The sequence below is a fragment of the Urtica dioica genome, chromosome 2, assembly GCF_054948205.1.
Source record: "Urtica dioica subsp. dioica isolate 48M chromosome 2, U.dioica_male_clone48M_v1_H2, whole genome shotgun sequence".
Classification (NCBI taxonomy): Eukaryota; Viridiplantae; Streptophyta; class Magnoliopsida; order Rosales; family Urticaceae; genus Urtica; species Urtica dioica.
Window position 1 is genome coordinate 50,538,292 of NC_142757.1, and position 10,390 is coordinate 50,548,681.

General features: G+C 35.3%; 1 protein-coding gene across 1 annotated transcript; it reads left to right on the forward strand.

Annotated features, from left to right (window-relative positions):
* Positions 1–1,519: 1,519 nt before the first annotated feature.
* Positions 1,520–2,213, forward strand: LOC149405352 (uncharacterized). Its single transcript, XM_089607817.1, has 2 exons — positions 1,520–1,726; positions 1,800–2,213. Exons 1-2 carry the CDS (start codon positions 1,520–1,522, stop codon positions 2,211–2,213), a joined length of 621 nt encoding a protein of 206 aa, XP_089463943.1.
* The last annotated feature ends 8,177 nt before the right edge of the window (positions 2,214–10,390 follow it).

The window sequence follows — 10,390 nt, forward strand, 5'->3', positions numbered from 1 at the left end:
TCGTTTATTATTTAAATTCTTGTTCATAAAGCCCAGAATTTTTCACACGTTGTTACAGTTTCTTCTCGCCATGTCTGGTTTTTCGCTGCTTGAGTCAGGTGATGAAAGTTTTTTAATTTTGATTTCATTCTTGAGGTTTATCACAGTTTATTTACGAATATTTACGTTGGTGTTATAATGTAGTTAAGCTTTTTGAACGCCAATGGAGGGAGATTCACAATTCAGGTGATGTAAATACAGGATGTAATTTAAATGATTTACAGACTGTTATTTACGATGATCTTGATTTGAAAAACTTCCCAATGAATTTTGACGTTAATGTCAATAACGTATTTACGCGAAAGGATGTTCTTGTGGCTGCTATGAGCATGATTGCACTTCGTGGTAACTTTGAATTCCGGGTTCAGAGATCGAGCAAAACCCGATATACTATTGTATGTTTGAATGTTGGATGTTGCTGGATTATGAGAGCGTCTGTATGTTCTTCATCAAATATGTGGGTCATTAGGACGTTTGTAAAAGAACATAATTGTTACGGATCTTCTATTGTTCATAAGCATAAACAGGCGTCGTCGTCGTTGATAAGCAAGTGTATTAAAGATGATTTTAGGGGTTCAATGGCTGACAAAATTTCAGCAGTTGGTGTTGTTGAAATAATGAAGTCTCGATATAAAGTTGATACTAGTTATTTCAAGGCGTGGAAGGGACGTGCAGAGGTGCTAAAAGAGTTGCGTGGTGACTACGAAAAATCATACAGTCATTTACCTGTAATTGGTGATTTGATTGTTGAAAAGAATCCAGGTATTTTCGAATATTGTTTTAAGTATCACTCTCTGCATTGATTTTTTATGGAAATATATGTTGAGTTGCATTTGTATTTACATTTATTTACAACATTGGCAGTTAATAGATCATAACCGATTTACTGTTTTATATTTACACAGGTTCATATTGTGTTACAGAAGTAAATCCTGATAAGTCATTCAAATATTTTTTCTTGGCTCTTGGGGCGTCGGTGCATGGATTCCAGTATTGTAGGCCAGTTATTTCGGTGGATGGCACATTTTTGAAAGGGAAATCACATGGTACGTTACTTTTGGCGACTGCTCAGGATGGGGATAATCATTTGTTCCCACTGGCTTTTAGTATTGTTGATTCTGAAAATGACAAATCTTGGAATTGGTTCATGGTGCAATTGAGGCATGTTTATGGGGTCAAGGAGGACTTGGTATTTGTATCGGATAGAAATTTGTCAATCCCTAAGGCAGTTCATGATGTATTTCCTGAGGCCAAATTTGCTATATGCATGCAACACTTATGGGCTAACGTGAAAACAAAATTTGGGAAGTCTTTCATTCAGCCTCTGTTTTATAGGTGTGCTAAGGCTTACACGCCGAAAGAGTTTGATTTCTTTTTGAACATTATCTCGTGCTCTAATAAAAAGATCAAAAAATATTTGCTGCGGGCCAATCCAGAATTGTGGTCACGAAGTCATTTTCCAGGAAAGAGGTTTAATGTGATGACTACCAATATTTCGGAGTGCTTGAATGCAGTTTTGAGAGAAGCAAGGGGCTGGCCTGTGGCCATGTTGGTACTGTGTTATCGTAGCCTTATTCAAGATTGGTTCAATAAGAAAAGACTTCTCATTCCTAAAATGCAATCCGGCCTTACAAATACTGGTCTCAAGATGCTATTTGAGTCTCAAGAAGCTGCAAGGACTATGAACGTAAGTTTATAATGAATGTTGTGTAAATAATTGTAAATAACATTGATATTTACTAACGTTCAACTATTTACAGGTTTATGCTATTAATGAGTGTCAGTTTGAAGTTGTTGATGGTGCTAGACGTTTGATTGTTGACACCAATACTAGATATTGCAGTTGCAATTATTGGCAACTAGAAGACTTTCCTTGTGCCCATGCTGTAGCTGCTTTATATCGTAGGAATTTGAGGCCCATTGATTATGTACCTGCATATTATTCTCAACAAAATTATTGTGCAACGTATGCCATAGATGTAGTTCCTGTTTGCCATGATGGAGTTTGGGATCTGCCAGCAGATGCTGTTACAATACCACCACCAGTTCAGAAACGTTTAGCTGGGAGACCTAGAGAGAAAAGGTTTCGTTCCAAGTCGGAAAGAGTTCAGCCATATCGACAAAGATGTAGCAAATGTGGACAACTAGGTCACAATAAAAGAGGATGTGTGTAATCATGTTGTTTTTGAGCTGCTGTTTTTTTAATATGCTATTTATTGTTGAACTATTGTTTTTTACTAATAAAGATGTTGAACTCTTTTGTTTGAAATTTATTTTCAATTTTAAAATAATAAATTACTCTGTACATATAACAACAGTAAATAGATATTTATAGGTTTAAGTACACCTTTGTAAATATGATCAAAGTGCTGATTTGTTAATATATATACGTTGTAAATATCTCTTGTAAAGTTTGGTTGTTTTATGTATGGTTCAGTAAACGTATGTAAATAATGATGTTTGAATGTGCATTTACAAGTGTAAACGTATGTTTCAATTTACATTCGTCTTGATTGCAAAAAAAAGAGTTTAACATCTTAATATATAGGTCTTAGAAATGTCAAAGTTTTGTTTTGAAATGACAAAGTTTAGTTTTTTGTTAATATATATAAGTTGTAAATAACCCTTATAAAGTTTGGTTGATTTATGTAGGGATAAGTAAACTTATGTAAATAATGATGGTTGAATGTTCTTGAGCAATGCGTATACATAAGTAAATCCTGTATTTACATAAGTAGTGATTGCAAAAAAAGAGTTTAACATCATAATATATAGGTCTTAGAAATGACAAAGTTTAGTGATATGTATGTTTCTTTGGATTAACATTCAATCCAAATACCAAAAGAGTTTCTAAACATAAAACCCAAAATACACGTAATTAGTACTAGAATTAACTTGAAAATCCGGGTGCTGAATTAAAAAGCAAGATAAATGGTTAGACATCGTCGATGTTGAGTGAGAAACTAGGCTGGCTGCTTGGATTCTCATCAACTTGCTTGGTTCCTTTCTTTTTCGTGACATATGGGGAATGTAGTGTTGCTGGTTTCTTTATAACGCGTTTTGGTCTCTCATTCACTGCAAGCTTCATTGCAACTGCTTCGCCGTTTTTCTTGAGACGCTTTTTCACTCTTGTTTCGTCCTTCTCGGTTGGAGCTTTATTGTCACCAACCTGGGGGACCTGTGTCGCAGCAACGATGTCAACGTTATCCAGCATATATCGCCAATCATCTTGTAATCTCTTCAATGAGTCCTGGAAATATTTTAATCATTTATTTACAAAAATCTTTTAGTTGTAAATATAAACTTGTTTAACATACTGGGTTGTAATTCACTAGTTTGTCTGGTCCCAACAGAGGTGATATGTCATGCTCCACATTGTCCTGATTCATATAAATATTGGAATTACTAGTCATATGTGAAGATTTAATTTTATTGAAGTTTTATTATTTACAAACATTACCGTGCCCTCTTTTTGGATGTTTACGTCTACGTACTCAACCGGCTGAATTGAAGATTGTCCTTCCTCTCTTTGATTGTCATTTTTATCTTTCTTTGACCTCATCTTCATCTGTAAAGTTTTAAATATTAAAGAATATAATTCTTATAGGTGTTTCATGCAGAAATAAGTAAACCATTGGTTTGATGTTATTGAAAAGGTAGCATTTTCCATACCAATTTTGTCAATGTCAATTGATATGACTTGATTGCCTCTTCCAATACTTTTTGTTCAAGCTGTGCATTAGGTTGTGCCGCGATGTTTGTTGTCACTTTGGTTTGTACAACGGTGGCGTCTTCAGCCTGTGTGCATATGTAAATACAAATGAATTTAGATATACAATGTTAATATATATTAATATAGTTGATTGGGCCGAATTTACTTGTGTAATTTCTTTTTCAATCTGAGCAGTAGGTTCGGTATTCTTGTCAAGGTATACTTCGACCTGAAAAATTCACAACGTTAATCAATGTTATCATTAAGTTTATTAACGTATTAAGGTTCTATTATTTACCTCGTTCATGTCTTCTTCATCAGTATCGTGCGCGATAACGTCTTCGGGTTTATTGTTGGGTGTCCCTTCAACCTGTTTAAAAGTTTGTTGTAAATACTAGGAATACATTAATTAGTGTAAATACAATAAATACTGTAATTAGTAAATGTTTAGGAGATTACTATATTGTGAGGTGCATGAGGTGAATTATCATCTCTATGAATAAACTGGTTTACGATTTCCACCAACTTGTTGTACTTTTCGTTAACGTCCTCTATTTCTTTTTGCATTTTATACATTCTGCGATGTGTAAAATCTAAGTCGTCTTTGAGAAATTGGATTTCCTCGTTCACATCTTTTGGAGCTGAATTGTTTGAGGAGGTTGCGTTGTTGGTGACCTTTGATTTCCCTTTTTTTGATGCTGGACTTATGTCATTGGCCCTAGGAGGATGTCGTAGAGTGGGTTTTGATTCATCACGTGGTTCGAATCCCAATGCCAACTCTTCTTCCGTAGGTATCACGGGGATTATCCTAATCTGTTTGTAGTATTACAAATCAAATATTTGTTAGTATTTACACTTAAATATTTACATAAATGTTATGTTATAGTAAATACCTTGATATTTTCGAATATAGCCACCTTGAGCTCATCGTAGGTGGGGGTGCAATCAAACGCCCACTTTAACATTCTTGGAATGTTATGTTCTGGTTGGCGGGTTGTGAAGGTTTGAGCTGCAAACTCTGGAATTACTTCGAATGCCCATGCAACTAAGGGTTGAAGAAAACCCTCAATGTTGAATCCTTTGGTACCAACACAGCCAGTTTGCAATTTCCTCATTGATGCACATAGTGCATTGTAGCTGACTTGGCCCCATGGATATGAAGAAAACAGTTGAGGGTCAGCTGCCATACGAAGGTGTTTATCATTGATTTCGACCTTTAGTTCCCTTGGTAACACCATAAGCTCTAGGATGCACACATTCATCAGGGCAATCCTATCTTCATCACTCCCGCCAAAGCTTCCGGACAACATTCCTAGTAAATACCTTGCTTTTTGAGTACCACTCACCATAAAGTACTCATCTTTTAGAGGGTTGTCAGGGCGCAAGTCGTTGTCAATGTCAGGAATTGGCCCGCATTTCAATCCTGAAAAATTCTCATGTTCTCAGTTTTCATTATCTATAAAGTTATGTAAATAAAAGGTGAAAATTGTGGGTACCTGAAAAGAGCTCGAAATCATAGACATTGAATGCCAAAACATTACCCCCTATGTTGAAAAGGAGTTCAGTAGGGTCCTCGGAATGTACTTGTGATAAGACCAGTAGATGTATTAACTTCTTAGGGTATGTGGTCCCCTGTAAGTTTTGGAACTTCCCAAATGGTCCTTGGTTGAATAAATTCTTCTGGAAATCAGTTGTCAGGCTTCTTTTGAGTAAATACATTATATCAAACTGAGAGTGAGCTATTATTCGCTGCTGTGTATCCCAGAATGTTTTTGGGATTATGAGCTCGCCAAACTGTAAATTCAAGTTAGTTTCAAACTACTCATAAATACATATGATGTCAACGGTTATTTTTGAAATTTACCTTGTGGTCGGTGTGTGTTGTTTGTGATCCTTTCCCTGTTTTCTCTCTACGGGATCTAACTATTTTTCTTGGAGGTTTTGCTGGGACCTACAATATCATCACGCAACATCATTGTAAATAGTGTTTGTTGTAAATATTCTTAGGCCAAATTATTTATTGAAACATATCATAAACGTTAATTTACCTCTACTTCAGATGAGGGTGTAATTGTTAGCTCTTTGTTTTTGACAGCTGGAGTTTTTGTTCTTGCCATAGTGAGTTAAGTTTTTCTGCCCTGAAATAAATTCAATCTTGTTTAATCATATTTCAATCTGTCTATGAAAATAAGTTCAGGATACGACAAATTATACAGTAAATATGCGTAAATAAACACTTACACGAATCCGAAATGTATTTACATACATTTACTACACACATTAACAACCACATTAACTACACACATTAACAACCAGTTCTGTCTATTAATATTTACATACATTTACTACACACATTAACAACCAGTCCTGTTGTCAAAACCAAGGTTTACAACCTCGGATTAACTCAGATTTACTGCAAACAAGTTCAAAACCTCTTCCATTCTATCAGTAAACACACAACCATTTTAAACGCAGTCACAATATTTTATCACATACAGTTTACACCGAAACCTGTTGTAAAATGACCACGCATCAATATATTGACAAACAAATCAAGATTAATTCCTCAAACTCGTTCACAATAATCGGTTCCCCAAAATTTCGAGGTCATGAACAGGGTTGTGTGTAAATGTTTGGATTATAGCCATTAATACAGGGACTCACAATATATAGGGAGATGAATGTTCTATACCGTATATTTCATAATCGAATCCAAAAAATAAAGGAAAATAAATTGTTTTCTTTGTTTATGAAGTAAATCGTGGCTGTAAATACAAATTTTGATACTTTAATAAGGAAATCGAGGATGAATATTGGTAAATAAGAGTTTCCATTGCAGAATAATCGCACATGCATACCTGTTGGAGCCGTCTTGAGGACGCGATCTGGAAATTTTTTCTTGTTCGTCGGTCGCCCAAATGAAGAACCCTGTTCGTCGCAGAGAGGAGAGGATTTGAAATATTTTTGGGAGTTTTTTTTCTTAATGGCGTATGAAAATGGTGGAGAGATATTCGGAATCAATTGCAGTTAATGCTCCTAGTTTTTCGTTACACGTTAACTTATTTATTTTTTTTTTTTTTTTTTTTAAAAGTCATTCGTGTGCATGGGCGGGAAATATAGGGTTTTTTAGTAAATTCTGATTTGTCTTAAATGCTATCTGGCTATTTACTTAGTATTTACAAAACCTTGGCTATTTAGCAATTCTAAAGGTTTGTTTTGGCTATTTTGCTAAATTACCCTTTATAAATTGATTCTTCATATAATACAATCACATCAAAACATGCATGACTTACGATTGTCATTGAATATACCTATTCGAGTAAATTACTGGGAGACAATTTTTCTGATTATGTTTTGAAATATGTAGAAATATATATAAGTTGGACTTAAGTCGAAACAACATTCTAAACTAAACTAGTTTATAAATTCAGTCGTCATATAATCACATCAAAACATAATTTATCATTTTCATTTAATATACCTATTCGAGTAAATTGCCGGGAGAAAATTCCTTTGATTGTGTTTTGACAGTGAATTCATGTCATTCAAATACAAACAAGTTTCATATATATTAATTTAGCATTTTAGATAAATAACTAAAGGAAAAGAATGCTAAACGGAGCTATGATGAAGATTCCAAATTATCGATATATATATATAACAATTACTCAAGTCAGTGTACGAACTAAGAATAAGAGTTTTAGAGACAAATGCACTCTTTGAGGGAGAACTAACGAGAGATAGAAGACCAACTCAATGTCAACGTTAAAATCGTTACGCCACCAAATTAGTGATTGAAATTTACATAAAATCTTGAAATATAAAATTAGAGAGTGACAGGAGTACGTAGAGTAAAAGATCAATTTATTTCAACCTATGGTTGCTATAAAATGAGATAAATATATCATTATGATAAGCTTTCGCATTGTATACTCAATGATGAAATATCACAAACAAAATGATTCGGGTCAGATAATTAAAATCTATACGATTTGCGTAGGTAATGGGGATACGTCGAGCTATGTGCACTTGGACACGTCCAAGTCCGAAGAAGTCATTATTTCATCATGTTTACCGATAATTTTTCTCAAAAGAGATCTTAAAGCAAGTCACGAACCCCTGTAAAGTTTCAAATTAATAAAAGTAAATGAAATGAATAAAATAAAAATAAGAAGCGGAAATATAAATATTTCCTAAAATTAAGCAATTTAATGTAAAAGAGTTCAATACTCTTTAAATAGTACGTTACTCTGAATCTACCACATAAATTAGGGGGGATTCATTGGGGGTTTTTTTTTTTTTTTTTTTTTTGCCTTATATTATGACAGGGTTAATAAGGACTAACAACTGATAGAACTAATTTACGATATTTCTTTCCAATATGCAATTTAGAGGGGAAATAACTTTTTCTGATATTGTCGTCTCTTTTGGTCATGTGAGAATTCAACACTAAAATAGATGGCATATGTGTGAAACTGATGACCACGTATTTTATACGTTCGAATCCGCCTTCATTCGGCTTGAATCGAGTTAGTTTTTAAGTATTTTTAACAGTTATTACGAATTTTTGCGACATATTTCAAGAAAGTAGTGTAATTTGAGAGCCGATGAGTATTTGAAGACAAACGGAAGTTTTTGTGACGAAACACGAGTTAAAACGAAGCAAAAAAGACTTAGAAGACAAATTCTGGAGCTCCTCGTGCCGCGACCTCACATCTTCGCACCGCGACCATCTTTCAGTTTTTTACGGAACTTCTCCAGCAGACATCCTCGCGCCGCGACCTACCACTTCTCGCGCCGCGACCTCCTCCAGAAGAAACTCTCGCGACGCGACCTACATTCCGCGCGGCGCGCGTGTCTTCGATTTTGACGTAACTACTTTCCGTTTTTGAAGATTTTGGGCCAATTCAACTTAACCAAAAGCTCATATAAGCTCCGAAAATCACCATTGTTCCTATATAAACCACTCATGTAACCTAGAAACATACCCTTGCTTAGATTTTAATTTCCCTTATTGCTTTTTGTCAGTTTTTGAAACCTTTGCTAAGAGAGAGAGAGAGAGCGTTCTTCGTTGGAATCGACAACTCTGACGAATCACTTGAACTCACAACCATTGTTTCTCCTTCTTCCTTTACTTTTATTTTATTGTTATCTCTTAAATCTTGTTGAACATTGTTTAATTTCAATATGAATCTCTCAACGTTTAGGGACTAAAAAAATCTCTATCTCAAACGATTAGGACCAAGAAAAAAATTCCGAATCATAAAATGGCACGAAAATTCTCATTCGAGCAACTCCAATGCCAAAAGATTCTCAATCATAACACATCATCATAAATACTATATATTATTAAATATTATTTTTATATTATTAAAGAACATTTTTTAGACAAAATACTCCAATGTGAACATCCATAAAATTGCCAACTATAATATTATTTTAAGACATATTATTTCTTTTTTATTTAATTTATATTCATTTTATATTATTTTTGTATAAAATATTAGTGCATTGGTGAGCACCATTGCCATAATGTTTATGACATTTTTTTTTATTTTTTTTTTAGTAAACGTAGGCGATACCACAGAGAATTTCATTAAACAACCCTCACTTGAATGGCAGAGGAATACCATAGTTACAAAGCACTATTTTGGTCTCTTAGGACCTCACGCTTGGCGCAAGAACGGACAAGCCCCTCTCAACGCACATCCGAGCCAACACTAAGAGCAAAACGAGCTTAATTATGGGTCACAGTGTTACAAGATCTAGAAAGAAAGAAAATATCAAATTTGAAAAAAAAAATTAAGAGCGTTACCTTGAGATCGTTCAAGATGGTTCCAAGTTCCGTAGCCGATATGACTCCGCTTTTGACCGCAAGAACGGCTTCAAAGCAATCCGATTGCACCACCACCCGATCGATCCCAAGATTAATCGCCAAGAGCAGCCCCCGAAGAATAGCCGTAGCTTCCGCGAGGGAAGGAGCAAGGCGAAGATCCCGGGCGAACAAATCCTTTTTCCGTCACCCCTAAGAGTTGGTGACAACGCCAAGACGGACATCGATGGTATCTTTAGAGTCCTCCGAGACATCCCCTCCGAAGCAAATAATAGACTTGACGAAGTTAATAACTTGTCCCGAGGCAGCCTCATAAGAAGAGAGACACCTAACAACCGCCTCACATTCCTCCATGTTCGCCCGAAAAAAGACGATCCCATCGTCCGCGAAGAGCAAATATGACACATGAAGGTCATGAGCACCGAATCTCACCTCGCTAATCTCTCCTTTTCTTTTTCCTGAAGGAGTCAATAGCAATTCAAATTGCTTTCCATCTAAATCTCTCCTAAACATCTAACAAAGACAATTTTATCCTAAACTGGGCCCCACACTCGAGTCCCACCGGTCAGCGTAAAAATCATACACTTAATGCTATTTCAACTTTCAAGCAACTGTTCTTCTCCTTCGTAAACACAAATATAGAATTATGGCCGCGAAAAGACAATTCTATCCTCAAGCGGACCCCGCTTCTGAACCTGGCCCTTATTTTACAAATAATTTCCTCTCTCGTAATCTGTAAATGACCATGATACCCCTCATTAGAAGGCCTATTTAAACTATCGGCTTCGGCCTAAATGGTCCACCAT